Below are 26,470 nucleotides of genomic sequence, written 5' to 3' on the forward strand. Positions count from 1 at the left end.
GAATTCACGGAGATGGCAACCTTGCCTTCTTTCCTGCATGGTGCAGGTCCAGCGAACCACAACGAACCGTTTACTGAAGTCCACACGATTCCAAAATGCTACACTTTGACAATTTTCACTGATGCATGGGGCTAGATGTTAGACCATTGGCCGTTCGGGTCTGGCTTCAATAGTTTCACGTGTACCGAGGTCCTTCACGACGCCCAATGTCTAATAGAGGCGAATACAATGCCTTGCAATCGTGGATAACAAGATGTGTTGTGGATCAATCGGACAAATCTTCGCGGCTGACACGCCCCAACAAGCTATGCGCCCTACCGTCATTGAGGTCAGATTCACGAATCAATAATGACAGCGAATGACACATAGATCATGAGACCGGTCATATGAAGATATTAATATTAATGTCAACATAACATCTATCACGTCTACGGGTTTTCTCCCAGTCTCGGAAGCCTGCGAATCAGTATGAATGATGTTGGATCCTAACCCAGACCCTAACCCTACTTACCCCAACGTCTCAGCGCTGCGGATGCCAGCCATTGGATCCAGACGCCGGAGGTCTATGCGATATCTCTGGAAAAGTGTTCGATTTACATCATCTCTACTCTTCGAAGAGAAAATGAACATCAACGTGCTACCTTCTCTCCAAGTTGTCGAACCACAGGTCTCACTCAGAGTTTCTCTCGACACACGTGGTTGTCTACAAATTCTCGCGTGAGCGGTACGCACCCCTCGAGCTTGTTGACATACTTGAAGTTTTCAGTCCGAATGGCGCATCTTGTTTAACATTACAACAAAAGCTAGGGTAGTCTACATATGAACGTCTAAAAGCTAGCGAAATTCCAAACTCCAGGCAGTGGTCCTCCTTATCTGTCAAGCCCAGCCGCGGCTTCTGCTACGACTGCCACCGTGCGTCACATCCTCACCAATGGATTGCCTCTGAGCACGATCCTTTAATCTTCCCAGTCGGTTGCTGCCCGGTACGTTGACGCTATCCGGAAGCGCATCTCCCAACATAGTGAAGTCGGTGGGGCGGAGCAGCACTTTCGTCGCTTCCAGTCCGTATCTTGTCTTTTGGTACCTGCGAACGCTGAACGGGAAGACCACGACGAAGATGCAGGAAGCGACAAATATTGGGACTGCAGACCACAAGTACCACACTGGCCTCCACTCGATGTTCTGGATGCCGAAAATTGAAGCCAGGAAAGACACCGGCAAGAACAGCGTAGCGATGACTGCGAGAAAAGAGCTGTCTTCGCTTTGGTCGGCGTTCTGAATGTTGAATTCGAGGTCGAGGAGGTTGAGAAAGCGCTCTTTAAGGTTGTCAAGCGAAGAGTCGAACTGATCCAAGTCATCCACGGTGTCCTCGATTTCATTCCAGAGATGATGTTCCTGTCGGTCTTGGGAAACGCTCTGTCTGAGCTTTGCGAGCTTCCTGAAAGAGCGAGAGTGAAAGCGAAGGTATTCTTGAAGCTCATAGATACGGTCAACCTCGATGTGCATGGTCCTGGTTCGAAGCTTGACAGGGAAGTAACGCCCGCTGGAATTGATCTCCGCTTCGTCGAGGCGAGCTATCACTTCTCGAATGACGTTCTGCCAGTTGCTGAGCAACCAGTACAGGCGAGAAAAGATCCAGCATATGCCCTCTGGATCGTCGCGGGGCTGATTGAAATCATCTTCGCCGTATAGCTCCTTGAACAAGATGTTGCTGACGATGTGCTCAGGGACGTCGCATGGGCGAGTGAAGATCAAGGTAGTGCTGATCGAGCGATTAAACTTGCAGGCGCCTTTCTCGCAAAACCAGACCCCTACCCTCAACCGATATTGCTGAATGATCGGTATTCCTCGCCTGTGGTTTTCAGGCGGTTCAAGGCCCACCGACCAGAAGTAGACTTGGGGCACATTCATTTGATCCATGATGAATGTCCAAGGTACCGATTGACCGCTCTTGGATGCTCTTTCCGGAAACTTTGCAGTCTCAGCGAACTGAAGCTCACGACTGACCTCGCTAATGGGCTCCCAGGAGGCGTCGAAGCATGTGCACAGAATGTCCTTCAGCCAAGGCTGGTGGCCGTTTATTGAGACGATGAGTGGATCTTTCGGGCGCAGGCACGTCTGTTCATCGATGAGGCGCGCGAGCCGGCTGCCATCTTGTGCGCATGTGACTTGGATCTCGCTGGATCCCCGTGGATGCCGGCGGCTGCCAACGCGGATGGTGATGGGCGTGTCGGTCCCCTCCCAAGTGCGCCGGCGATTACGTCGAGGGCGGTGTTGAGCCATTGTACCGAATCACGGACAGAAGTGTTGCAAGTCCCGAAATCTTTGCCAGGTCGAACCTGTCAAGGTAGGGGCGTAGTTATGCTGCCACGCTGTAACAGGTGAAGTCATGTTAAGCTTACCACGTCGTCGATCGCGCCTTCCTTTGTGGAACAACCACACAGCAAAGGCAACCATAACAGTCCGAGCTAGGACTTGAGCTACTTCCTTGAATGCATTCATTGAGCACTTGGTACATGGTAGTACTTGCCTGGTGAGAGGAATATGCATTGGTGGCAGACATGCGACTCGAGACGGGGAATGGGACGAAGTAGTAACGTGTAAAAAGTCGTTCGATATAATAACATGTATCTATGCGTGTATCATGAGCAGCGTCTAGTGACCGAATCTCTCCTCGGTAAGACCAACGGCGGCCTTGGCCCTGTTGTCATCGATGAAGACCTTCTTGAAGCGGAAGGCGCAAAGGTCGGCAGTGGTCTCCTTGATGTTCCTCAAGTTCTCAGCGACGATCTTGCTCGTCGGCTGCTCGAAGATGAGATCAATCTCCTCAAGAGTCTTGCCCTTGGTCTCAGGCATGAACAGAAGCTGGTAGATCCAACCCAGGAGTGCGATACCTCCGAAGAAACCCATGCTCAGACCCTGCTTGGTCATGGCCTCTTGCATACCACGGAAGTTGTACGTGATGATGAAGGAGCACAAGAACAGGAATCCAGACGAGGTAGTCATACCGTAGGAACGCAGGTAGGTCGGGTAAGACTCCGAGGGAACGACCCAAGTGAGGGTGGCGTAGCAACCAAAGAACAGCATGTACATGATCATGCCTGTGAAGTAGAGACCGAGTCTGGCAGTCTGACGCTCCTCAAATACGGAGAAGTAGGAGACACCGGTGAGCATCAGTCCAACGAAGAATCCAGGCATAGTAACGGTGGCCCAGAAGCGACGACCACACGACTCCATCAGGAAGGCAGCGGGAATGGTGCCGAGGAAGAGGGAGCCGCCGCCGACGAGGGACATGTAGTTGGCTTGGATGGGGTCAAAGCCAATTTGGTTCATCAGGGTGCTCATGTAGTACATGATTGCGTTCACGCCTGGTAGAGCTGTTAGCACATAATGAAGGGCAAATCTGAGTATTGTGAACATACCGGTGAATTGGCCAAGGAAGATCATGATGTTGGCGTAGATGACGGCACGGCGGGCTCTGGGCTTGGTGAAGAAGTCCAACCAAGGCATGCTTCGAGATCCAGAGCCAGCAGCAATCTCTGCGTGTTCTTGCTCCATGCCAACTTTCATGATGAAAAACTCCTCGCGGGCCTCAATGCTTGAGGTGCCTCTGATGCGCTTCCAGACCTTGAAAGCGTCGAGGACGCGACCTTTGTGCAACAAGTAACGGGGCGACTCAGGCATGTAGAGCATGCCAATGCCCATGATGGTCGAGAAAAGCAGGGAGCTGCCAAGGATGTAGCGCCAATTGCCCTCTACCCTGATGAAGATTGCAGCCACCACGTAGCCAAGGACTTCACCGAGGGCAATGTTGACCTGGTAAAGCGACACCAAGTTACCACGGATCTTGCGCTCGACAGTCTCAGCAACGTAAACAGGGACAGTGCCACCCTCGAGACCAACACCAGCGCCAAGGATGAGACGGGCGACAACGATCATTGCAAAGTTGATCGAACCAGCGCAAAGGGCGCCTCCAATGGTGTAGAGGATGCAGGAAATCAGGATAGCCCAGCGGCGACCAAAAAGTTCGTTGCAGGGAGAGATAAGCAGAGCACCACCGATAGCGCCGAGAGGCATGGCTGCGTTGACCAAGCTGTTTTGACGTTCATCCAGACCAAGATCGTCAGGAAGGAACAAGTTAGCGCCAGAGATGAGAGACTGGTCGAGACCGGAAAGGAGACCACCCATGGAGGCGAATGTGACGAGGAACCAGGTAAAGTATTTGGGATTGGCGAACTCGATGTCGAAAATGCCTTTCTTCGCGCCTTCTCTTTCGACTTCTTGCTCGAGCTCTTTGATCAACGCATCTGCTTCCCAACCACCATTTTTGGCAATGTCGATGGCGTCCGCGGTGTTGGTGACGTGAGCTGTGCTGCCTGAGCGCACTGCCATTTGAATATCCTCGCCATTCTTGACAATGCTGGACCCGCTGTCCTCGATGTTCTCGGTGTGAGCATCGGCCTTGTGGTCGGTCTTCGACATGATGGAAGGTTAGGCGCTTTGGCCAAGATTTAGGAGGTAGGGTAAATGGGCAGATCGGATGAGAGAGCACAGGAAACCTGCCTGACGAGCGCCACCTGCAACTCTTTATACCTCGCATCCGCACACAGTGGGAACAGCGTGACACGCTTCCGGGACCTCCACCGGCACGCTCCACCCTCCGGGTGCTCCAGACGCTCCAGACGCTCCAGCGCGCTCCCCGCGGGCAGCATCGTGCGGGATCCCTCGTGTCGTTGCCAAACGTGCCGTCACCCTACCGTGACTGGCCGAACAATAGGCGTCGCGCCACCTGATAGTGGGCTCCACACCAAGCTTTCGGACCGATTAGAGTGTGGAGCTTGTTTTTGTTAATCTTGCTTAGCGCGTTCTTCGCTCTTCTTAGTGTCTTCCTTGATGTGCCGCCACGAGCTTGCGGGCTTTCTGGGAGCTTCCTTGATACTGAAGCACTCGTCATCGTGGCCAGCCACAAGCCAGACGCGTCCAGATGACACTCGGCGAGATGAATCTAGCTTATGCCCGGCTCATGCGGCAACGTCCATGGACGTCGAAAGAGGCTGATGACATGCCGACGTTTCAACGTGCCGCAAGCGAAGCCGGTGCCGGGGATCGTTCAGCCCTGCCCACTTCCATTGGGCGACGCGTCTGACGGCCGCGAGAACATCGGCTTCCGGCTTCCATCGCGCGTTCACCAAAGCATCGGACATCCAAGCTTTCGCCGCTCCGCTGCCGGACGTCGAGCTACCAACCTCAGTAGCCACTTGCAGAGCCGCCTCCGACGACAGTAATGGTCCATGCACACACCTCCATGTGCTCCATTTCCGTTGGGGATGGAGATTCATGGAGAACTCCACAGAATCTGGGCACGGCTGGCTTGTCACGCTTGTGTCTTTAACAAGGGAGGCTTGGCTGCAGGCTTGTGTCGGGTGTCCACTACGCCACTGAGGCATCGGTCGTCTTGGTGCGTACAAGCAAGACACGGGCAGAGACGGCGCATGGCCGCACGGATCTGGCACTTGCGACCCGGGCAAGAAACAGGAAAAGTTTTGTGACCGCTATCCGATCTAACCCGGCTAGCGATACTAAATACAGCTTTTCATTGTCTAGTCCCTCGGAGCAGGCCATTGTTGCATGCTTTGGTCCTGAACTGCAAGTTCTTGCAAACCGCCTCAGCTAGCGGGTAGAGTGGGATGAACCCATGCCCTCTGCAGCTTCGTCATCAAATCGCGCGATCATCAGAAGAAGACCACCAACCCCCTGGTCGACTGTAAGAGATTCGGCAGAGCCCGATGTGGACGATCCAGACGCAGGTGGAGTTCATGCCTGAGTGACGAATATGTGATGGAACCCGTGAACAACGGGCCATCGTGATCGATCCACCGCTTAACCAAACCCATGTGTCCCGTAGCCCGTGACTCTCCGAGGAATTGTCATTCTCATTGACATGAAGGTGGAGGTAGCTCGTCATATTGCCTGACATATCTCGAGATGCCTGTAAAAGGCTATACAGACGTCCGTCGCGTCCTGCTACATTCTGTCGGCGCGAGCGATTAAACATCGGCCTTGCCGTCATATGAAATGCGCCACAGACTCCCGAATGCGTGGCGATTTAGTAATCTCAAATCCTGCTTTGCACCAACAGACCGAGAATGATGCCTTGTGGCAGTGCTGCTGGATACAACTGAGATCCAGCAGAGTTGCCCACTGGCGTTTGCTCCTTCCACCGCTCAGATTTTGAATCGCATGCCCTTGCGATCCATCGCGGGGTCGTCCCCATCTACCCTCGCAGCGATGTCTCTATAAGCTACATCGGATCTGCTTCAGCCAGTTCAGCCTCCGGCACTAGTGGACGCATTAGACGACCGGCGCGCGCGCCATGATATCGCAATCATCCCGGATTGTCGTGAGCGGCGCTGAGCAAACTTTTCTCGCCCAAAATTGAGGTCCTGACTGCTGTAGCCCTACCGACCTCGAGGTGGCGTGTTTCTAGACTCCGATTTTGATGCCACTTGATCGATCTTGGCTTGGAGCTCGTCTCTCCTGCGAGCAAGCTGATCGCGACGTGTCTCCATCTGCTGGAGCTTTTCGCTCACGGACGCTTCCCTAATGACCTCCTTCTCCTGCAAAAGAGTCAGTGGAATCCTTTACAGCAGGTTCTCATTTTGGCCTCACGTGATTTCTCTCCTGTTGGGTCTTCAATCCAGCTCCATACCACGTTCCTGTAGCAGTAATAGCGGCCACTGCACCTGTCAAAACAAATCTGCGCGTTTTCGTTGCGCCTGCAGCCGACATTGTGGTCTATTAAAATTAGTGATAGGTAGGTAGCAATTAAAACAACGTTATGAAGAAACGCATCTAGACGCAAGCCTTCTCTTGAGCGCGCAAGCGGGAAACCTTCCTAACTGGGAAGCGGGCTTCCCCTCACAATAAACATTGCGCTTGCTACAACGCGCCTGCACCAAGGTATCTCGGATACTTTCACGGACCACAGCACGCTGCTGTAAGAATCTTGAATCTCTGCAGCTCCAGCCCCTTACATTTGAACAAGGCTTCATAAATCAAAGAGGTGCGCTTAGTCTCTATGATGGCCCTCCACCCTCGTACACCAAGTGCAACGCACGCGCACACGCACAGCAGCTCGAGGCTATCTACCGTCCCAACTTCGGCTTCAAAGACCCGACAACTGTCGCACTTGCATGCTCAGCTTGCGCAACTGACAGCAAACATGAGTGATATGGAGAACCTTCTACGCATGACTGCAGTGCAAGCTGAGGGCATGAGGGGTCTTGGGGGATATGCTGGTGGCATGTGAGTTACGCCTGAATTGCACAAGGGTACTGTGCGGAGTCTCTCAAGAGTTTGGGCTGACCAATGTCTGTCATAGGTTCATGGCTGCATCCAAGGTCCTCGGCGAGGAGACAGTCAATGGCGCCAATGCTGCCGACGGCTCGCAATCGAAAAGAGGCTGAGTGAAATGTAACCACTCCGAAGATGACACGAAATCCCGAGCAGCCTTTTCAGACGCATCATACTCCTCCAACAGGTGTCACGTCTGTGTCAACCCGAACACATCTAAGGAAACCCAGCTATTAATTGCTGCACCGCCTCTCATTCGAAGGTCTGTTACGCATGACAGATACTGTGTGTTTTCCAGTGAATCTGGAAAGCCAGGGTCTCCGAGTGGAAGTCCGATCTTGAAAGTCCAGAAAGGAAGATAGCACGTTACGCGTTCACTCACTTTGCGAGAGCTCGGAGCCTCGTAAACAAAAGGTCTAGGCCAGTGGGCTGCGAGAGGAACAATGCAACAAGATTAGCTCGAGCTATGAAACATGGGGATACTATGGCGACGCTGAGCTGGATACTGGCAAGGTCGTATCGGCGAAGTGCTTGACCGAACGAGACAGATCGAGGAAGAGAATGGGGACTGGGGGTAATTCGTTACATGAGACCTTCCGCCGCTGAAAGGGAACATGCCGCGGTTGAAATCAATGCCCTGAGGCCATGAAGTTTGGCTATCATATACCTGATTCAAGCCAGGGTCAGAATTACACAGCATAGAATCTGAACTGTCTGATTTCCTGGCCTACCCTGTCACATTAGAATGTGTCAGGTCCAGAGTTCGCGATCCTGCCGGAAACAAGTCTCCTCTCATTCAGATGTTGGCTTGGGTCACATATCTAGCTCTATATGCCGACTGATCTTTGTTGAGCCAATAAAAAGCATTGGTGGTTTAGTGGTAAAATTGGCCGTTGCCATCTGAGGTCCATCAGACCTTCTATGTCGGCCAGCCCCGGGTTCGATTCCCGGCCGATGCATTTTGCTCTGCTTTTTGCTATTCTTGCTGTGCGACACGATACCGGAATATGGTTTTTTTGATCCTCGGGCCACTGACGATGCAGAGAGCTTGACTCCATGTGGCGGAGTGACAACGTTGGTCGACAGAGGACTGAACTTGATCCTCTCCTAGGGCAAACGCAAGAGTCCATCAAGATTTCCCACCCACAATGGAAATCATTCTCTCTTTCAACTCGTCGTTTCACACGAGTCCACCCATAAGTATAAGGTATTTCATTCTAGAGGCATATCGTAACGCGGCCAAAACTGATACGAAGGATTGGAATCAGCATAGCCAGCATAAAAACCCCTCTCAAGCCGCATGCTTCTGCTCAATGCCAGAGATTGCGGGAGTGCTAGCTGGCCTGTCCTTGCAATATATCTCCTGTACGGGGATCGCTTGATTCAAGGCCTCCTCATCGTCGATCGTACCGGTCTTAACAATTTTCACGCCGGCGAGCGATTCCACCTTCGCCCACATAATGGTACCGCACTTCGCGCAATTGTGGTTCGTAACATCCTTGCCGCTGTCACCTTTGCGAACAAACGTCCGGTCAGTACCCGACAGCTGCTTGTACTGGAGAGTTCTTAGCCGCAGACGAGTGTTGAGATCCCATTAACTTAGGTAGCTTACCTGATTTTCCGAGACCACTGCATTGGTGCTACCGTTAATGCCAGCGAGTTTCCTACAAGGAACACAATGGCAGAAGAACTGAGGAACGTGTCAGTATGAGACGGGCGTGTTGCAATTATAGACCTACTGTGGCTACAACAGCATCGCCTTCGTACTGGTAGGTCCACTCCCCGCAGACGCAGCTTCCTTTGACCATTTCTGTAATTCGGTTCGATCGTGGATTTCGACTTCAGAATCTGTACTTTCCGGTAACCATCCAAGCAAATACACGCAGCTGGACCGAGTAATCGGGATCGTTACTATGGCAGCTTATTATTCAAGCTGCCCAGAGCGGGGTGCTACATGCCACAGCGCCCTTAGCCATCTCCAAAGCGCCATTGTGAGAACGTGGCTTGTGGTGGAACCACCGATTTGTGAAGGACAGCTGAGTTTCTATCACACCACGGAATTATTAGATTTGCGCTATGGCAGTGCTTATCTAGCGATTACATACTTACGATTTATTCGTCGCGTACGCTGAAATAGCAAAGTCGCTGGTCCCTCCAATCGCACAAGAGAAGAGAACAAAACCACGCATAACGTACACTTCATTAGTCGTGAAAGGTCTCCACGCTCTGTTGTTCCCTCCACCAATTTCAGGCGCCTCGCTTACAAGAATGCTGCTCATCCATGAGTGTCATTTTATCCGAGATCGAAGAAGTGAGCAGAGCCTCGGCCGGCCGCTCATACGCTCCTGTAGCTGTCGGGACTGTATTCGACGTATCTCTTCGGCTTAGTCCTTCGGGGCCGTTCATCATGCCGCCGGCGAGGAGGCAATGACTCGTCGTCTCTTGAAAGTTCCGAGAATGGTGAAGAATCGCGCCGACTCGCATAGCTTCTGTCTCGGTCCTCATATCGCCGTCTATAATATCTGTCATCGTCCTCTCTCCGCCGTTGGGTTCTCCCGTCCTGCTTGCGACGGTTCCTCTCATCAAAACGTTCACCAGCAGTTGCGCCGATTCCACCTGCGATCGCGCCTCCAATAATCCCCAGCGCACCTTTGTTGACCAGCTTGCGGCCTAGGAACGCCCCCGCGGCAGTTCCTAGCAGTGCTGGACCCAAGTCTTTCGCACCTTTCTCGAGCTTCTCGTCAAAATCCATCTCGGAACGAGTGCTGTCCCGGCGTTCATGGTGCCTAGACTTCGCGCGACGCGCCCGACGAAAATCCGCGTATTCCAGGTCATCCTCGTATGATCTACGTCGCCTCTGACGGGGAGAGCGTTCATCTTTCCGCCTGCTTTGCTGTGGCAGTGGCGTGTTCGTAGGAACATGCGCGGGCTCTTGGCCGTATGCGCGGTTCCATTCGGCCCATGCTTTCTCGTCGTCGTAAGGCGCAAGCTGGTTCTGAGCTTCGAAGTTCCCGGGACGCACCTCGCTTTCTCGTCTAGCGTCTGCGCCTGCGCCTGCGCGAGGTTCATTCGCGCTCTGTTGGCTCGCCCATGGTAGATCCGAGTAAGGCACGTATTCTGTGCCTCTCGGTGATACAGATCTTTCTTGCGAGCGACGACGCCCGCGCTGCGGCTGATGACGAGGTGTTGCTTGCGCGTTGTAGTATCCTTGTCCTGGCGGAGGTAGCCCTTGCGGGCCGTAGTCCATAGACATTTCTCGGGATTAAGTAATTAGGTAGTTCGAATAAAGAAAACCTGAGATTGCAAGGTATGTAAGGAGTGCGCGCAAGGAAATACTTGTATGCCAACTTTGCGGCGTCATACTTGTCAGTGGCGCTGATCGGCAGCATGGGTCGCATGGGGGTGTGTCGCGCGCCTAGACAATTGGACAGCAACGCGCGAGAAGGCTGAAACACATAGGGAGTCATATGCATCTATCAGAGTCCAGAGGCTGCCTCTGTCGCATATGGAGCGGCCGGAAGGAGGCAGTGCAAAAGACTAGCGCACCGTTCTCCCGTCCAGGCACCACGACGGAGAGTAGACCGTGGAACACAACCTCGTGAATCGCGGTCAAATAAGGCGCGATCCGATGATCAGACATATATGCGAGCATGATGAAGCGATCCGAGTATTCCATACAGTAAACATTATCGTTTGGGTATCTTGAGCAAACTCTGGTCATTCACAGCCGCGCGTCTCGTGACGCCGCTCGCTTGTCTTTCAAGCGGGCGTGGTGTGCTTGCCAATGATCCACCTGCAGCGATCGTCAGAACTGCATTCAACGGCATGGAAAATCCAGACTCTGTCTCATACCACGCGTGGATAACACCGGGAATCCATCCCAGGATGGAAAGACCAATGTTGATGATAAGGTCTGAATTGCAGCCGGTTTTCAAGAACACTGAAAGCGGCGGCAAGAAGAGCGCCAGGAAGTAAAGGCAGATGTCGGAGGTGGAGGACGGCATGATGTCTGTGGCTGAGGGAGAGGCGTAAGGCTGAGCGTGAGGGTCTGCGTCGGTCGAAATGTGTGGAGGAGTGGATGTGATGATGATCAGAAGAAGTGGAAAGTGTCAGCCCTACGAGATTATTTGTATGGTTCCTTTGAAACACGTCCAAGAGCTAACCCTGTCCCGGGTTTTCCAAAGATAGAGCACCCGAGCGTCATCACCGAAGCGATGTTCTCCGCTCGCATCGTCGGTACCTGAAAAGACGCTTATCTGACGCCTTTCAAGCATGTCCAAACACGTGAGTTCATGTTGTGTGCTACCATCGCCCTCATTAGACTAACGTTAATATCACCTCCGGGCATAATCATCAGCAGCATGGCCACAGGCTTTCGCACAATCGGTAGGCAATCAATCCAACTAACTATTCCTTCCTAGCCGGGCCGTTATTACGTGTTCCTCAGCTGCCAAAGTCCAGGCACCGAGCGCACCGCGCGGATACTGCGGCCTGCTCTCGAGAAAAGTGATCTGTGCTGCGGGGTACTTTCTGCGCCCAAGGCGGTAAAGGTCTTTTGAGAGGCGATAATTAGGCAAGAGTGGCAACGTCAAGCTTGATGTCCAAACTCTACTATTCAAAAGCTATCAGGAACCTAATCGGTAGATCTCACCGGCAGCCTCCGAAGGCCTTCAAAGGAGTCTAGAGTCCTCTGCTTCATCAAGTAGTGAAATATAGTAGGGTGCTATCCCCACTTTACACACGCAAAAATCGGTCTTCCAACCAACGAGGCTGTGTCCTGGAAACGGTTGGGATATCTAATACACAGTATAGTACAATGAATATACAATCAAATGACGTTACTCTCGGACAGCACACAGGGCACCACAGCCTCCCTAAGTCGATGCCATTTTGAGTGGCGGGCAGCTTAGGGTGATTGTTGCAAGGCGAGCTTAGGCCTCTGGCTCAGACTCGAGCTCACTCAATTCGCTTTCAGCAGCATCATGCTGTTCCTCGCCACCACTCACGTCCGCTACGTCCAAGTCGTCGTCGGATTGACTATCGGCGCCTGCAGCCTCTCTCGCCTTCTTCTTATCCTTGGTGCTTCCGCCACCCTTCTTTGCGCCGTGGCGCTGGACAATATGCTCGATGGGACAGCCCTTGTCCCAGTCTGCGCTAGTTTGGCCAGTGATGGCCCTGCACCTTGGACAAGTCTTGCCGTGCTTGATGAGCAATTGATGGAGCGGGTACTTGAAGTCATCCGGAATGCGGACATCACAGTGACTGTAGGCTGTGTTGCGATCCACTTTCGGCTCGCCCTTCTTGGGCTTCTTCGGCAACCAGCCGAGATACTGGCAGAGACGGAAGACGTGGGTATCGACAGCGAAGCTTGGGCGTTGGAGGCAGAAGAGTGCGACGCACGATGCAGTCTTCGGGCCGATTCCTGGATATGTGAGCATCTTCTCAATGGCATCGTTCGTGCTCAAAAGGTGAAGATGGTCAAGCGAGATGATGTTCTGCGAAGCCTTCTCAATCTCGGCATTCTTTTCGGCTGTGGCTTCATTATCCGCGCCGGCCGGATTGGTAGACAATGAGAGCAGTTCGGATTTGCGAGCCTGGTTTTCTTCGTAGGCCATTTGCAAGATCTCTTGAATCGATTTGGATTTCACGTTGGCCAGTCCACCACGTTCAATAGCTTTGAAGACCTCCTTCTGTGGAGCACGGCGAACTGCGTCCCAGTCGACACTTCCTTTTCCAATGCCATCTTTGATCACCCCAAATCGCTTCACTAACCCCTGGAAGGCCGTCGAAGAGTTTTTGTTCGTGGTGTTGGCACTGAGTCGGGTGCGGATCAAAGCATCGAGGACAGAAGGCACTTCTCCACAACCGGCGACGTCAAGTGAAGGTGGCGGAACAGCTTTAGGCACAACGACCTTTCCGTGGACTTTCTCCAACAAGCGCACAACCTCGGCGCATTCCTCTGGCGTTGGCCGCATATAGTCGGGATATGGTGAAATACCAGGCGTCAGTCCATAGCCAGTCTTCTTCGCTTTCGGCGTTTTCTTTGGCTCTTCATCCTCGTCCTCAAGTTTGACATCTTGGTCGGTAGCGGGCTCGCTTTTGGCAGATTTTCTGCTGCGCTTTTTTGGTGGTTCCTCTTGATAAGCCTCGCCGTCATCGCCACCGGGCGTGGGAAGAGCGGTGCCGAGGTTATGAGGCAACGAGTTGATGTCGCCATCATCATCTTCTTGCTTCACTTGATGATGATTAGAACGCTTGCGACCCTTGTTAGCTGGCGTTGTAGGCGCTTTACTTTTGATAGCCGATGATGCCTTGGACTTCGAGGATGCCTTCGACGCCGCCGGTCCGGGCGTTGCTGGTGGACTTGACAGCTGCGTGGCGTCTGTTGGATTTGCACGCTGATTGCGCAAAGGCGAAGCTGGTTTCGCGGCAGATGATCTGGTTGTTCGAGCCATTGTCGATTGTGCAGAGTGATCTCGATTGACGACAGGAAGAGAGAACCGTGATCTCGCCCTGAGACCTCGCAGAGGCAATAGTGACCGAATCGCCAGCGGGAGCTGAGAGCAAACGAGATAAGACACCTTAGCTGACTGAGCCTCGAGGTACCGCAAGATTGTCGACGGAACTCACTTGTGAAGGCTGGTACTCAGTAACAGTGAGGCTGGTGGTGAAGGTACGCAACGAATAGGAACGCAGCTATCGAAGTCATGACGTCGCTGCTTCGATTTGTTACACGGGAACTCCCGCGGCTGCAAGGTACCCGTGATACCATCCACCACTAGTGTGGCATCACAGTTTCCGACTCTCTGTGGTAACACTGAATCTGCAAGCTCTACAGCAGATGGCAACACCTCGAACTCGTGTCTCGGCTGCGGCACTCTCCGGTTGACATTGAGCTTGCAAATTCTATTGTAGATGGCAGCACCTCGAACTGGCATCTTGGCTGCGGCACTCTCTGGTCAACACTAAGCTCGCACATTCTGTAGGAGATGGTAGCCCCTCGAAGTCGTATCTTGGCTATAGTACTCTCTAGTTAAAATTGAGCTCGCAAATTCTACAGGAGATGGTAGCACCTCAAACTCGTGCTACCTTCTACTCAAGCTATTGAAAGCGAAGATTCACTGGTAGATTGTTTCTGTGATGCCAGTCCGTGACATCGGACGACATTATTTTACGACCTCGTGATGGCTGCCTGTGAAACACAGTTCTCCAGATGTTTAGAAGACGGCGAGGTGCTACTTTCTTAAGCTATTGAAACCGATGCACTGCTGGTAGTCCGCGTGCTTTTCAACCTGGTCCATGGCTTTCTCGGTTTGCCGAGTCGTTGGCGATTCCGGTGTGTTGAGTATTCTTTTTGAAAGCTGAAGCCACCACTTATCGAAAGATACCGAAAAGTCACCTTTAGACACGCACGTGTCGGAGCGAAAGCAGTACGGTGGTACGTACTCGTCTCGGGAACAGCTTCTCTCACCACCACCAGGCGTTTGGGAAGCACCTCTTATCAGATTTAGGAGGTGGGACAAAAAGCCGGGACACAGGTGATGAGCTTGGTTACGCCGTAGTTGTCCAGTATCGCTTCCATTCCAGCGTAAGCTGGGTATCGTTCGCGCGACCGACGAGATTCACAATCTCGGCCAGTCGGCTCGCGATGTGTGGTCCTTCCGCTCGATAAGGCTGCGTATACTGGATGTGGGTATCACGTGGGTAATGATAGAGAGAAAAACCTCGCACTCAAGCGCTATGCATTTCCGATTCTCTTCGAATGACGACAAAGTCGAGGTCAGGATCTGTGATTGGGCGATTGGCCATTCTCAATACGACTGCACCGTACCAACTGTCATGCGACCTGAGGTATTGTCTACATTGCTGGATTGTCCCATATGTCATCGGCAGCAATCGATGAATGACCATTTTGGTTCAATCTCTCCCGCGTTTCGACGGCAATCTCAATGTCTAGCGATAGATCTGCTCATTTCAACATAATCTCAATAACCTTCTCGACAGCACCGTCGACATTCCAGATATTGTTGACCTCGAGCCCATCAACGCTCTCGATCAAGCTCCTCCAGTGCTTCTCTCGCCGTTCTTGAGCTGAATGACAACACATCATGATCATGTCCACAGACGTCTCGAACCATCCAGCACCGACTTCCGGGATGATGATCTCGTTCAGCAAAATCCGACTGTGTCCAGCTTGGAGACTTGGCTTCAGATTGGCCAGGATCTGCTTGCATTGCTCGTCTGGCCAGTCGTGCAACACCATCTTCAGATAGTACACCCTAGCACCGGTGACCTTCTCCGGTGTGAAGAAGTCGTGCTCTTCAGCCTCAATGCCTTTCGCTGCCAGCTCTCCGGCAGCGTTTGCCGCGCGGATGGTCTCAGGCAGGTCTTGCAGTACCAAGCGACCCTTCACATCAGGGTGTGCAGCCCGAAAGCTGACGAGATCGTGACCGCTGCCGCCGCCCACATCGATCATCAGGACCTCGTCGTTCTTGGCTTGATAATCCCCGAAAACGCTCTCCACAATGCCTGGCATCTCGTGCCATTTCAAGCCCAGCGTCTTGAAGCGCATGTGGTTGTAGAAAGCCTCAGCCTCAACCTCGCGGCCAGGCCTGCTGATGTACTGGAAGTAAGGATCTTGAGTGCCCATGCCGTACATGAAACCTGTGTCGCTTTTGTCGGTTGGGTTTTGATACTTTCTTTCCTTGAGGAAGGCCGGGAATTTGGAGCCTACAGCGAAGGTTTGGAACATGTCAACGATCACGCCTTTGCCTTCTGGTGTGCTGTCGGAGAAGAGTCAGCTTGATAAATATGGTGCGACCTTGAAGAAGGGTCCACGGTTTGTTTGTTTGAACACTCGACACGAGCAGGAACACTCACGCGACTTTGTCAGTCACCCCATTGGCAGTGTATTCGTCCGGCCCAATCTCTTGCACAAACCCCTGCGTACAGGCATGCTTGAGCAGTCGACCGAGCAATTCACCGTCTGCGCCCGTCCTCTCTGCCAACTGAGCAACGGTGACTGCATCTTTCTCGTCCGAAATGATTTTGAAAATGTTGAGGTCGACAAGGATGCGGACGGCCAAGAAGAGGTAGATATCAGGGTAGCACATCCGCGCGATGCGCTCTGATGGTGTCTCGATAGCCCTCATGAGCTCGGTCGTGCTTTGGAGCATCTTTTGACGCTGACTCTCATCCCCAGACTTGTATGTGGCGACTTGTTGGTGCAAGCGTTCGCACAATTGAGAGACCGTGTTGTGATCCATGTTGTATGAGATTTTAAAAAGGTAGCGCAACTGGGGCAAACCAACGCATTTGAAAGTCAAGATATCAACAAGCATTTTATATTGGATCTTGATGCTGACAGACTTACCCAGCCGCAGCTGAGCTTCGAGAAGCTTTCGTGGCTGTAGCTGAGCTGAGGAGCGGCAGGCACACGAGGGATCATATGGAAGCTCACATTGGAATATGTGTCACCTGAAGCATATAATGACAACATTGTGATGAGGTTAGATCAGCAACGAAAGACGGAACCTTGCGCAACTGCGTCAATGGGCAATTGAACCTACGATATTTACAACATGGCGAAAAGACGGACCGTTGCCGACACAGGCAGATCTCTGCTAACCCCGCGCGCGCCACCACGGCTTCAGGTGGTGTGATGCTTGCCACAATGTCCATATACTTTCCTTAGCTTTGCACGTGGACTTGCGCCACTGCACATGGGCTATGGTCTGGATGGCGCCTGCCGCAGACCTCTTTGCCAGACCTGCACGTTGTTCAGTGTTTGCCCCCACTTTGCGATATTAGCTGATTCTTGTCTCTGTCCTGAGCTGTTGCCGCCCGACTTGGAATGCTCCAGGATTGTACCCGGTACGTACAACTGTCTCGAATCGTGTCATCTAGAAGAGTTATGAGTAAAATCTTAAACTAGATACGCGATATTTGCGTGCAATCATTGATGGGGTTGTCTTTTTTGCTAAATTCGCCGCGGCGAAGGTGCTCAAATTCGCCGTAAAAGAAGCGGGGAAGTCAAGCGTTGAGTGCTAACGAGCAGACCAAATTGGAAAACCAGCGATTCGACTGGGCTGCGTCGGCGAACGGATCTTCCGCCCCCAACTTGCCCGCGGCTGGTTGCTCCCTACAAGCTCAGCCAAAGCCTAGCGGTTCGAGTCTGATGTTGCCCAATTTCTGGCGCTGCATCTTCACAGCTGGAAATTCAGAGTTCCCATTGAAAGAATATCATCGTGAGCACCTGTGATTGCAAAGACTCAGAAATCCAGTTTAGACCGCAGTGAGTCTTTATAGCAGAATTGTGCACGTTGTTTGCTTAAATCTGCATGCAGGGAAGCACCTGATTCTAGTTCGTACCGCGAGCGCTCTCACTCACCGGCGTCCAAAACTCGTCTGTCGGCTAGTATGCTAGTTCTGTCTCCGCCGTATGCGCAATCAAGTCTGTCTAGCACACCATTCGCAGGCATAGCGAGCGACCTTGACTTTCGAAATTCGACAACCCAGATCTGTCTAGGGTTTACCATGAAACGGGCGCGCCGCAATTCGTCGGGTTTTTACTTCGCCCTCATCTCCACCAGCAGCAGCATCCCCAGTCTAACAGCTGCTGCTGGTCAATCAATGGTTTGGACGAGCTTTGAGTGAGATACACGAACTAAACTAGCTGGATAGGTTGCTTTAACGATAGTCGAAGAGTCCATTGGCGTTCATGTCCTCCGAATCTGCTAAACGAGCCAGTCGTAAGCGGCCGCAAGTTTGAAAAACCCCCTTCGTTCAATGATGCTGAGATCGTGCAGAAACGCAATTTGTATCGGCAAAAGGAGTTCGTTGCGCAGTCATTCTTACGCAATCATATTTTCTACGTGTTTACAAGAGCAGCTTCATCTTCTACGTGTTCATAAGAGCATGGGAAACTGCTTGGCCTTATTCTGCTCCCACCAACCCTCGTCATGCGCCGCAATGAGCTCCACCCGCCCATTAACTATCTTCTCCAACTCTTGCAACCTTGCAATGCTCTCTGCCGCCGCTTCTTTGTCTAGATGAATACACAGCGTGTTTCCTGCAGGTCCGGGCCAAGTGCCGATGTCCTTCTCGCCAGTCAACAGCCTGCGATCATGGAACGCGTCGCCGCACAGACAAAGCCAGCGGTCTTTCGTCCGGCAAAGCAGATTGACATGCCCTGGTAGATGTCCTGGTGTGTCGATGACATACACTGAACCATCATGGAACAGATCGAGGGCTGCTGTAAAGGGACCAAGGGGTTTCCAATCACTACCTTTGGGATCAGAGAGCTCACTCGATCGCTCGTCTGGTAGTGTGTCAGGTACGAAATGCTGATGCGAGGCAATACCGCCCAGGCCGTTCTTCAATACGTTGAGAGCGCCCCTGCCGACCACGAATTGAGCATTTGGGAAGTCCTCGGGATCGCCGTGGTGGTCGTAGTGCACATGGCTAAGCATCACAAGATCGATGTCTGCCGGATCGAGCCCACCGGACTTCAACTGTGCGGCAACACCAGGTGGTAATTGATGCGGTGCTCGACCGTCGATGTGGCGTTGTAGTTGCTCTGGATAGCGCTCTTTCGCTCGACGTAGCCCGAGGTCGAACATCATTCGAAATGGTTTGGCAGCATCCGCGCCGAAAGCTGATGTTCCTGGGTGAGTGACGAGGAATGTGAGGGACGGCACTGTTCGTTTGGCATCTTGTGTGGCGGGCGACACAAAGAATTGCTCAGCGAGTGTTATGTATCCGCCGGCTATGGGCGAGACCGTCACGTATGTCTGGTCGGAAGTGGGAGGTGGAAGCGGATGAATTTTGGATGGCATTTTGCGGGTGCGAGGATGTGAGCAGAATATAGGAGAACGCGGTGCGTTCGGATGCGTGCGCTGCTGCGAAAAGACCAAGGTAAAGGTGAACAGGATCTAGAAGTACGTGATGTGCAATCTGAATACGGAATGGGATTAAGGAGACGCGTGGGCAGTATATCGGAAAAGCTTTGCGCCCAGTCGCGAAAGAATTGCAGGAGTCCGACACTATTAATCGAAGAGGTGTTGCTAGCTTATACTTGACCAGAGCCCATACTGACATCGTGATAGACACCGGCACCGTACAAGGGATCGACGAATCAACTCCGATGTCGTCGGTGTTTCTTCAAAGCGACCCCTCAATTCCAGCTCGACCCCGCAATCGCCATCTCGAGACGACCGAGATCAGGGTAAAGCTACGACGTCGGTGCCGTACGCGCGATGACAGCTGCCGGCCGATAACGCTCCATGATGTGCTTCTCTGGGGAGCTCCCGTGTTGCCCCGATCATAAAGATCATAAAGCGACACGACCTCGGTCTATGCGACGAGACTTCTGTAGAGCACTCTCGTAAGCCACTCTCCCTCGACATTTACTGTGTCCATCATAGGTCCGACCCACCGCAACAATGGCCGCCAACTACAGCGAAGAGGAAGTCAAGAAAGCACATGAGATCCTCTTCAATGAGGGTCTCAAGATGCGATACCAGGTAGCAGGCAAGGAATATGTTGACAATGCTCTCAAGAATGGGACTGGTTCCTTCGCAGGCGCCATGCAGGAAGTAAGAAACAGTTCTGCGAACCGATCTCGACAGAGGCTGTCACTGACCTCATCACCTATCAGTTCGTCACCGAGTCATGCTGGGGCTCAATCTGGACTCGACCTGGCCTCGAATTGAAGACCCGCTCGTTCCTCAACATTGCCATGCTCTGCTGCCAAAACCGCTCGTCTGAGCTCGCGACACACATCAAGGGCGCCCTGAACAATGGAGCTTCAGAGGATGAGATTAGGGAGGTTATCTTACAGGCAGCATGTTACTGCGGTATGCCCGCAGGTATTGAGGGATTCAGGGTGGCAACCAAGGCTGTGGACGAATGGAAATCAGGACAAGGAAAGAAAGCTTGAAGTGGGGAGCTTTCATGAGATGGGGCTTGTGAAGACAGCTACACAGAGAGGAAACGGACGGAATCCGGACGCAGGAATATGATGACAACAGATAGACGGGTATTATGGACAAGACGGGTTACCTTCAACCTTCTACTGCAGAAGTGACGTGATCCGACTCGTTCCTGCCTTTCAACTCTTCGAGCCTCTCGCCAACGCTGACGCCGTTCCAACGCTCTGCCTCATCCGATACTGCAGCACTCGTCAACCTTGGCATTCCGACCTGCTCAATGCAGAAGCTAGCAGCGACACTTCCCCAGCGAGCGGCCTCAATGACATCAAACCCTGTTCGGACGAGTCCAACAGAAAGACCACCAAGAAAGCCGTTGCCGCCCCCTGTTGGATCAATGACCTTGGTTTGGTCTGTATGATAGGCAGGCAACCAGCAGTTGCTCTTATCCTTGCTGGAGTGCGCGATGTAGCATCCTTGCTTCCCCGACCTTACTACAATGACGCCTTCGCCTTTTGGCCCAATGCCGCTTGCTGCCAACTCAGCCGCATGCCTTTCAACAGCATCTCGTTCTACACCATTCGAATGCTCAAACCCAAACAGCGCACCAAGCTCCTCATGGTTAGGACTGAGCACATCAATCCGGCTCAGAGCAGCTTTCGTATTCTCCAGCTCGTCCGGCACACATAGATCAGGAACTGGCTCCCAGACGATGATCGCTTCTGGAAGATCCTCCCCGAATGCCTCAGCACGCCTCTCCTTGATACGTTGCGCGAGTTCACTACATCGTACCGCCGAGCAGATGAGGTGGAAACTTTTCGAGGCCAGAAGTTCCTCGGTGAGATCCTCAGCGGTGAGGCGCTTTTTCTCGGTCAGGTATTTGAACGCGCGGTGATCGTTCTCGCCATAGCCATTCCAACCGCGTGTGGTGAGGGCATCGCGGGGCCGAAACAGCACGCCTGTTTCCCATGAGGATACCGTTTTCCGCAACTCGGAGGGAAAGTCTGTTCCTGCGTCGATGACCCAGCCAACAGATTTCGACTGTGGTGGCGGAGAAAAGAGCCGAGCACCAACCGCAGAGAATGTTCCGGCACCACCAATGATGTTGATCTGGGGTGTTTGATCAGGGGCTGAAGGAGGCGGATAGATGTCGTCTGCCGCCCGTTAGCGGTGAGCGGCAGTAGAGTCGTGCTCCGGGTAGCAGCTTTGGTGAGTCGTGAAGCGTGTTTTCAGACCAAGTGCTGATAAGAGTAGGATGTGAGATGATGATGAGCACCTACCTATGATGAACATGCCAAGGGTACAGAAATCCATGATGGCCGACCGTCTAATACTCTATAGCCTTGGACCGGAACCCGCCGAAGGATATCGTCTTTGCGTGCAGATAGACGGTGTTGAGGCAGCCTCAAACATTTGCGATCTGAGGCACGTCATTCGAGCTTCAGCTTCTCCGGGGTGTGGCGTTGGAGCGTTCGGCGTTGCACGCGCGGACTGGCGCATGCTGGAGGCTAGGCTTCGGGAGCTTCCTGGCCATCAGCATCGACATCTCCTGCCTACAAGGCTTCCGTATTCCATACCAAACATTATACACCAGGCATTCGCCAGCTTTGTTCCAACTCCCCTGCTCCTTCCTTCTTGAACGAGCTCGGATCTGCATCGAGACAACTTCCGACGATCTCCCCGCGCACGCTTTACGCAACATCAGACGATCCCTTGCGGGTCTGACGGTTACGTGCAGACACGTCGCAGCGTCTCGTGACCGCAGAGACCAAAAATGTCCGACCACATGGCAGGCCCGAGCCAGGGCCAGGGCATGAACAACCTGACCACTTTGATCAAGAGGTAGCTCTTCCCCCATCACTAACCCCTACCAATGCTCCTCCAATCCCCCCTCTACGCTTGATACGTCTGTACCACAATGGCGAAGAACGTCAACTACAGCGCCGGCTCGGGGCCTTCAACGCCTAACAGCAATGGAAACAATCCGCTCACAGCTATCATCCGCAGGCTTGAAGCTGCAACCTCTCGCTTAGAGGATATCGCCTCGACGTCCACGAGCTTCGAATCTCTCGACAATGGCAAGATTGGACAAGCCAATGCGCCCAGGGCCAGCGCGCCAAACCTCCCTGGTACTGCGGTGGCAGGCGGTTCGCCCGCAGAGGCCCAGAAGACTTCTGCGCCGGAGCTCCCTCCTGCGATCAAAGAGATGGACGAGCTGATTGATGGGGATGTCAAAAAGTTCGTAGAGGCGAGCAAAGGCATAGACCCCTTGGTTGAGGGACAGGTGCGTGAGAACGGATAACACATGGGAGGAGGGCGTTTCGCTGACGTACAAACAGGCGGAGACTACCGCCAAGGCGTTCCGTGACCAGAGGCGCTTCATCGTTACTTCGACCAAGGCCAAGAAGCCCGACATGGCCTCTGCCGGTTTCTCGGAGTTGATCAAGGATCTCCAGCAAGATATGGGCTCGGTGGGAGACGTGAGGGACACCAACAGAGCGTCGCAAATGAAAGATCACATGGCCATGGTCGGTGAGGGTATTGGTGCGCTGCAGTGGCTCATCATGGATGGCAAGCCTGCGGACTTTGTCGGCGAGGTCATTGGTGGTGCGCAGATGTACGGAAACCGTGTGCTGAAGGCTTATAAGGAGACGTGAGTAGCTGCGGTCCTGCGCATGCGCCTTCATTTGCTAACTCCTCGAAAGCGACCAGAAGCACGTCAAGTACGTCCAGGCGTACTATGCCCTTCTGAAGGCCCTCCAAAGCTACATCAAGAAGCACTACCCGACTGGCCTCACTTGGAACAACAATGGCGTTGATGCCACTCAAGCATACCGCGAGGCCGATGACAACAAGACCCCTACAGCTCCTCCAGCGCCTGCGCCAGGCGGTGGCGCACCTCCTCCTCCGCCGCCTCCTCTCCCCAACTTTGACAACAACCCGCCTCCTCCGCCTCCGCCTGGCGGTGCCCCTGCGCCTGCGAAGGGTGGCGCTGGCGACATGGATGCTGTCTTCTCCCAACTGAACCGCGGCGAGGAAGTCACCAAAGGCCTTAAGAAAGTCGACAAATCGCAAATGACACACAAGAACCCGGCTCTCCGTGCTCAAAACAGCGGCGACAACATTTCGCGCTCGCGCAGCCGTGGCCCGGAGACCAAGCCCAAACCTGCTTCCATGCGCCAGAACAGTGCCGCCAGCACGCCTACGAAGAAGGAAGGCAAGAAAGAGCTGGACGGTAACAAATGGCTAGTCGAGAACTTCGACTCGCCCTCTGTGCCCATTGAGGTCGAAGTCAGCCAGACGCAGAGCATCCTAATTTCCCGCTGCAAGAACACCACTATCATCCTCAAGGGCAAGGCCAACGCCGTCAGCATCGACAACTGCCCTCGCTTACAGATCCTGGTCGACACCCTGGTCAGCTCCGTGGACGTGATTAAGAGTCCCAACTTTGCTATTCAGGTCACTGGCACTCTGCCAACTGTCATGCTCGACCAGGTCGACGGCGCATCGATCTACCTCGGCAAGGAGAGCTTGAACACAGAAGTTTACACCAGCAAGAGCACAAGTGTGAACATCGTCCTTCCTCCCGCGAACGATGAGGACGACAGCACGGAATGCCCTCTGCCGGAGCAGCTGAGAACTTATATCAAGGACGGCAAGCTCGTCACCGAGATTGTCGAGCATGCTGGTTGAAATTGGCGTTGCATAGACAAGCCGTCATTGTATGATTTGAATCAGACGGGAGGGGGTGAGAAAAGAGTTGAGATAGATGTATGATCGTCATCGTTGGAGACTCGTATGAAGTGGAATTGTAGCATTCGTCTAATCTCTTATCCCCGAATTGCTCAGCCAACTTATCGTCTCGGCTGCTTGCGCGCGCGTTAAGACCGACGGCAATCAGTCTTCTCTAACATTTCTGCAGGCATCGCACCATTCTGTCAGATGACGGGTGCCCTGCATAGATGGACTGTTTGTCTACGTGTAGACCTAGTTATGACCCTTAAGGGCTCGATCGTGGCACAACTACGTTGATACCTCGTCCTGCAACGGGGCATGCGGCATCGGATCGCTTACAGATCAGTGAGCTGTCAAAATTGCTTCCCTGTCCAGCTCCACTCTACGGTACAGTACCAGGCAGCCGTCGTGTGACAGCAAACAGCTGATACTTTGTCGCGATGTTGCCATTGGATGCGACGATGGTCCGAAGAAGAAACGGTGTCAGCAAACGGATTGCTGAGTAGTGGCACTGCAGGGTACTGGCAAGAGACCTGGTGAGATTAGCCCACCGGCTCTGGATCCACAGCGTATCCGACCGGTCTTAGAGAGACGTTTCAGAAGGTCGGCCTTCGCCAAAATCGCGTGATAGTAGCCCCGAATCTCCGGCTTTGAGGGTCGGAGACAACACAGGATTTTGCCTGCTCCAATCGATGTGCGGCTTGCTGAATGATGACGTCGTGGTCAACGCGACTCATACGGATGGCGGGCACTTAGCTTCCGAGTGCCCTGCCATGATGCTTTTTCAGTCTAGAGCCATGTGGGCAGGGCGGTAACTGCTGGGAATAGCGTGAGAGAAGTCATGCGGTGATGTGGAGAGGGGTTGAACAGGTTGCAGGCAGGGGGATGGGAGGCCGTATATTTGAGTCGTTGGGGTGGCCGTCGATGAATGAGAAGCGCCCTGAAAAAATCGAATCAACAATTCTCTTGTGTGAGACACTACACACGCAATTCACAAGCCTACCATGCCTCACTCAGAACCTGTCAACGGAAGCTCGACCAATGGACCCAGACCGGAGCGCCGTGGAGTCTACCTCCTCACGCATCCGCGCTCGGCGTCCAACCTATTCCAGAGGATGATGGAGGCGCAGCCGGGCGTCCAGGGCTCGGGTTATCAATTCTTCAATGCAGCCTTCCCGATGATGATGTCGATGGAGAAAGGTCCTCTCAGCAGCTTTCCTGAGGCGGAGCGGGAAGCGTTGTACGCGCCGTATCAGGAAGCGTTCGAAGCAGCCAAGGCAGAGTTGTACGGCGCCAAAGCAAAGGTGAGCAAATTTCGCATCCTGGAGAGAATATGCGTGCAAAAAACTTTGGACGAAGTAGAAAAGAGAAGTGAGGTTGTGTTTTGCTGCATTGAGGCTGTGGACTCGCGCCTATATTTAACGATTGCGTGCTCAACCAAGCTTCTTGCGACTCCGGAAACCACCACGCTAACTGCCGACATCCTCACCAGGGTCTCCAGGTATTCGTCAAAGAACATGCTTGCCTTCTGGCAAGCCCCGATAAGCTGTATGCTTCTGTCTACGAGGCGGACCGCAATGGCAAGGAGCCTTGGGTGCTGTGTCCTGAGGATGCGCACACCAACCCCTCCTTTCTCCCAGATGACTTCCTGCTCTCGATGCAGCCAATCTTCCAGATCCGCCATCCGGTAGCGATGTTTCCTTCACTCGTGCGCACGCAGAAGAAAATCTTTGCAGACAGCCGTCCGAGCAATGCTAGATTTGTCGCTCTGCTGACGCTGCGCTACTCCCGTGCTCTGTACGATTGGTACTCCACCCACGAACACGGCATGGCGCCAAAGGTGATCGATGCCGACGACATCATGAACAACCCGGCTGCGGTGCGACAGCTCTGCAATGAAACCGGGCTCGACCCCAATGCTGTTCAGTATGAGTGGGAGACGCGTGAGGAGGCAGATCCGATGAAAGTACACTTCTTGTCAACCTTGAACGCCTCCAAGGGAATCAAATCGGGCTTGCAGGCCCGCGACCTCGACATCGAGACGGAGAAGACGAAGTGGGTTGAGGAGTTTGGGCAGCAAGATGCTGATGATCTGGCCAAGACAGTATATGAGGCGATGCCGGATTACGAGTATCTGCTCAAGCGCCGCGTGAAAGGCTCGCAGTAGAAACGTTGACGATGCTAGCTGATGACAAGAAATCAATCTTAATTTCCCCATGTATCTGTTATAGTACAGCGGTGCTCCTTGCAAGTAATGTTGCCGTTTTTCACGGTCATCCTAGGATGGTCCTTGGCTGATCAGTCTATGGGTGAAACCTCATGTGCTTGAGATGTGACAGTTGATGTATCGGGATCGTACAAGATGCTACCGAGAAAGTGGGATGCTGTTTTGCTGATGGTCAATGTTCACTGATCGACAAAACACAATTTGAAGATATTGTATTGCCCAGGGG

At 53.1% G+C, this 26,470-nt stretch overlaps 14 protein-coding genes across 14 annotated transcripts; 4 read left to right on the forward strand and 10 right to left on the reverse strand.

Moving 5' to 3' along the window:
* Nucleotides 1-876: 876 nt before the first annotated feature.
* Nucleotides 877-2,283, reverse strand: WHR41_05002 (uncharacterized protein; the record flags this gene model as incomplete). Its single annotated transcript, XM_069373608.1, has 1 exon — nucleotides 877-2,283. The coding sequence occupies one exon, from the start codon at nucleotides 2,281-2,283 to the stop codon at nucleotides 877-879; it is 1,407 nt and encodes a 468-aa protein (XP_069228961.1).
* A 372-nt stretch (nucleotides 2,284-2,655) lies between these two features.
* On the reverse strand, nucleotides 2,656-4,482 carry WHR41_05003 (uncharacterized protein; the record flags this gene model as incomplete). Its single annotated transcript, XM_069373609.1, has 2 exons — nucleotides 2,656-3,368; nucleotides 3,423-4,482. The coding sequence occupies 2 exons, from the start codon at nucleotides 4,480-4,482 to the stop codon at nucleotides 2,656-2,658; spliced, it is 1,773 nt and encodes a 590-aa protein (XP_069228870.1).
* Nucleotides 4,483-6,166: 1,684 nt separating this feature from the next.
* WHR41_05004 (uncharacterized protein) lies at nucleotides 6,167-6,817 on the reverse strand. The gene is made up of 2 exons (XM_069373610.1): nucleotides 6,670-6,817; nucleotides 6,167-6,617 (listed from the first exon to the last, which is right to left on the reverse strand). Exons 1-2 carry the CDS (start codon nucleotides 6,787-6,789, stop codon nucleotides 6,459-6,461), a joined length of 279 nt encoding a protein of 92 aa, XP_069228992.1. The 5' UTR covers nucleotides 6,790-6,817; the 3' UTR covers nucleotides 6,167-6,458.
* Nucleotides 6,818-6,957: 140 nt separating this feature from the next.
* WHR41_05005 (uncharacterized protein) lies at nucleotides 6,958-8,083 on the forward strand. The gene is made up of 2 exons (XM_069373611.1): nucleotides 6,958-7,305; nucleotides 7,382-8,083. The coding sequence occupies exons 1-2, from the start codon at nucleotides 7,079-7,081 to the stop codon at nucleotides 7,464-7,466; spliced, it is 312 nt and encodes a 103-aa protein (XP_069228865.1). The 5' UTR covers nucleotides 6,958-7,078; the 3' UTR covers nucleotides 7,467-8,083.
* A 467-nt stretch (nucleotides 8,084-8,550) lies between these two features.
* WHR41_05006 (uncharacterized protein) lies at nucleotides 8,551-9,480 on the reverse strand. The gene is made up of 4 exons (XM_069373612.1): nucleotides 9,459-9,480; nucleotides 9,093-9,397; nucleotides 8,966-9,043; nucleotides 8,551-8,908 (listed from the first exon to the last, which is right to left on the reverse strand). Exons 2-4 carry the CDS (start codon nucleotides 9,159-9,161, stop codon nucleotides 8,645-8,647), a joined length of 411 nt encoding a protein of 136 aa, XP_069228867.1. The 5' UTR covers nucleotides 9,162-9,397; nucleotides 9,459-9,480; the 3' UTR covers nucleotides 8,551-8,644.
* A 208-nt stretch (nucleotides 9,481-9,688) lies between these two features.
* WHR41_05007 (uncharacterized protein) lies at nucleotides 9,689-10,649 on the reverse strand (the record flags this gene model as incomplete). The annotated part of the gene is made up of 1 exon (XM_069373613.1): nucleotides 9,689-10,649. Exon 1 carries the CDS (start codon nucleotides 10,604-10,606, stop codon nucleotides 9,689-9,691), a length of 918 nt encoding a protein of 305 aa, XP_069228866.1. The 5' UTR covers nucleotides 10,607-10,649.
* A 9-nt stretch (nucleotides 10,650-10,658) lies between these two features.
* On the reverse strand, nucleotides 10,659-11,481 carry WHR41_05008 (uncharacterized protein). The gene is made up of 2 exons (XM_069373614.1): nucleotides 11,206-11,481; nucleotides 10,659-11,146 (listed from the first exon to the last, which is right to left on the reverse strand). Exons 1-2 carry the CDS (start codon nucleotides 11,355-11,357, stop codon nucleotides 11,113-11,115), a joined length of 186 nt encoding a protein of 61 aa, XP_069228864.1. The 5' UTR covers nucleotides 11,358-11,481; the 3' UTR covers nucleotides 10,659-11,112.
* An 803-nt stretch (nucleotides 11,482-12,284) lies between these two features.
* On the reverse strand, nucleotides 12,285-13,808 carry WHR41_05009 (uncharacterized protein; the record flags this gene model as incomplete). Its single annotated transcript, XM_069373615.1, has 1 exon — nucleotides 12,285-13,808. The coding sequence occupies one exon, from the start codon at nucleotides 13,806-13,808 to the stop codon at nucleotides 12,285-12,287; it is 1,524 nt and encodes a 507-aa protein (XP_069228863.1).
* A 1,514-nt stretch (nucleotides 13,809-15,322) lies between these two features.
* WHR41_05010 (uncharacterized protein) lies at nucleotides 15,323-16,619 on the reverse strand (the record flags this gene model as incomplete). Its single annotated transcript, XM_069373616.1, has 2 exons — nucleotides 15,323-16,136; nucleotides 16,234-16,619. The coding sequence occupies 2 exons, from the start codon at nucleotides 16,617-16,619 to the stop codon at nucleotides 15,323-15,325; spliced, it is 1,200 nt and encodes a 399-aa protein (XP_069228913.1).
* A 1,641-nt stretch (nucleotides 16,620-18,260) lies between these two features.
* Nucleotides 18,261-19,190, reverse strand: WHR41_05011 (uncharacterized protein; the record flags this gene model as incomplete). The annotated part of the gene is made up of 1 exon (XM_069373617.1): nucleotides 18,261-19,190. The coding sequence occupies one exon, from the start codon at nucleotides 19,188-19,190 to the stop codon at nucleotides 18,261-18,263; it is 930 nt and encodes a 309-aa protein (XP_069228914.1).
* Nucleotides 19,191-19,622: 432 nt separating this feature from the next.
* WHR41_05012 (uncharacterized protein) lies at nucleotides 19,623-20,421 on the forward strand. Its single transcript, XM_069373618.1, has 2 exons — nucleotides 19,623-19,949; nucleotides 20,012-20,421. Exons 1-2 carry the CDS (start codon nucleotides 19,797-19,799, stop codon nucleotides 20,291-20,293), a joined length of 435 nt encoding a protein of 144 aa, XP_069228911.1. The 5' UTR covers nucleotides 19,623-19,796; the 3' UTR covers nucleotides 20,294-20,421.
* WHR41_05013 (uncharacterized protein) lies at nucleotides 20,371-21,835 on the reverse strand. Its single transcript, XM_069373619.1, has 2 exons — nucleotides 21,563-21,835; nucleotides 20,371-21,436 (listed from the first exon to the last, which is right to left on the reverse strand). The coding sequence occupies exons 1-2, from the start codon at nucleotides 21,594-21,596 to the stop codon at nucleotides 20,418-20,420; spliced, it is 1,053 nt and encodes a 350-aa protein (XP_069228912.1). The 5' UTR covers nucleotides 21,597-21,835; the 3' UTR covers nucleotides 20,371-20,417.
* WHR41_05014 (uncharacterized protein) lies at nucleotides 21,833-24,108 on the forward strand. Its single transcript, XM_069373620.1, has 3 exons — nucleotides 21,833-22,566; nucleotides 22,622-22,935; nucleotides 22,988-24,108. Exons 1-3 carry the CDS (start codon nucleotides 22,201-22,203, stop codon nucleotides 23,973-23,975), a joined length of 1,668 nt encoding a protein of 555 aa, XP_069228892.1. The 5' UTR covers nucleotides 21,833-22,200; the 3' UTR covers nucleotides 23,976-24,108.
* Nucleotides 24,109-24,840: 732 nt separating this feature from the next.
* On the forward strand, nucleotides 24,841-26,238 carry WHR41_05015 (uncharacterized protein). The gene is made up of 2 exons (XM_069373621.1): nucleotides 24,841-25,321; nucleotides 25,510-26,238. The coding sequence occupies exons 1-2, from the start codon at nucleotides 25,022-25,024 to the stop codon at nucleotides 26,182-26,184; spliced, it is 975 nt and encodes a 324-aa protein (XP_069228893.1). The 5' UTR covers nucleotides 24,841-25,021; the 3' UTR covers nucleotides 26,185-26,238.
* The last annotated feature ends 232 nt before the right edge of the window (nucleotides 26,239-26,470 follow it).

The sequence above is a fragment of the Cladosporium halotolerans genome (genome assembly GCF_011745625.1).
Source record: "Cladosporium halotolerans strain TM138-S3 chromosome Unknown Sca17, whole genome shotgun sequence".
NCBI classification, from domain to species: Eukaryota; Fungi; Ascomycota; class Dothideomycetes; order Cladosporiales; family Cladosporiaceae; genus Cladosporium; species Cladosporium halotolerans.

Bases quoted from the DNA above. Each gene is read 5' to 3' on its own strand.
- WHR41_05006 (XM_069373612.1), bottom strand. From the start codon at position 9,161: ATGGTCAAAGGAAGCTGCGTCTGCGGGGAGTGGACCTACCAGTACGAA. The intron at 9,044-9,092 runs GTAGGTCTATAA...CACGTTCCTCAG, and splicing joins GCGATGCTGTTGTAGCCACA to TTCTTCTGCCATTGTGTTCC. The intron at 8,909-8,965 runs GTAAGCTACCTA...AGAACTCTCCAG, and splicing joins CAGTGGTCTCGGAAAATCAG to TACAAGCAGCTGTCGGGTAC.
- WHR41_05015 (XM_069373621.1), top strand. From the start codon at position 25,022: ATGCCTCACTCAGAACCTGTCAACGGAAGCTCGACCAATGGACCCAGA. The intron at 25,322-25,509 runs GTGAGCAAATTT...CATCCTCACCAG, and splicing joins TGTACGGCGCCAAAGCAAAG to GGTCTCCAGGTATTCGTCAA.
- WHR41_05013 (XM_069373619.1), bottom strand. From the start codon at position 21,596: ATGGATTTCTGTACCCTTGGCATGTTCATCATAG. The intron at 21,437-21,562 runs GTAGGTGCTCAT...AACGGGCGGCAG, and splicing joins CCTTGGCATGTTCATCATAG to ACGACATCTATCCGCCTCCT.
- WHR41_05014 (XM_069373620.1), top strand. From the start codon at position 22,201: ATGGCGAAGAACGTCAACTACAGCGCCGGCTCGGGGCCTTCAACGCCT. The intron at 22,567-22,621 runs GTGCGTGAGAAC...ACGTACAAACAG, and splicing joins ACCCCTTGGTTGAGGGACAG to GCGGAGACTACCGCCAAGGC. The intron at 22,936-22,987 runs GTGAGTAGCTGC...ACTCCTCGAAAG, and splicing joins CTGAAGGCTTATAAGGAGAC to CGACCAGAAGCACGTCAAGT.
- WHR41_05004 (XM_069373610.1), bottom strand. From the start codon at position 6,789: ATGTCGGCTGCAGGCGCAACGAAAACGCGCAGATTTGTTTTGACAGGT. The intron at 6,618-6,669 runs GTGAGGCCAAAA...ACTCTTTTGCAG, and splicing joins CCCAACAGGAGAGAAATCAC to GAGAAGGAGGTCATTAGGGA.
- WHR41_05012 (XM_069373618.1), top strand. From the start codon at position 19,797: ATGGCCGCCAACTACAGCGAAGAGGAAGTCAAGAAAGCACATGAGATC. The intron at 19,950-20,011 runs GTAAGAAACAGT...ATCACCTATCAG, and splicing joins TCGCAGGCGCCATGCAGGAA to TTCGTCACCGAGTCATGCTG.
- WHR41_05008 (XM_069373614.1), bottom strand. From the start codon at position 11,357: ATGCCGTCCTCCACCTCCGACATCTGCCTTTACTTCCTGGCGCTCTTC. The intron at 11,147-11,205 runs GTATGAGACAGA...CGATCGCTGCAG, and splicing joins CCCGGTGTTATCCACGCGTG to GTGGATCATTGGCAAGCACA.
- WHR41_05005 (XM_069373611.1), top strand. From the start codon at position 7,079: ATGATGGCCCTCCACCCTCGTACACCAAGTGCAACGCACGCGCACACG. The intron at 7,306-7,381 runs GTGAGTTACGCC...TGTCTGTCATAG, and splicing joins GGGGGATATGCTGGTGGCAT to GTTCATGGCTGCATCCAAGG.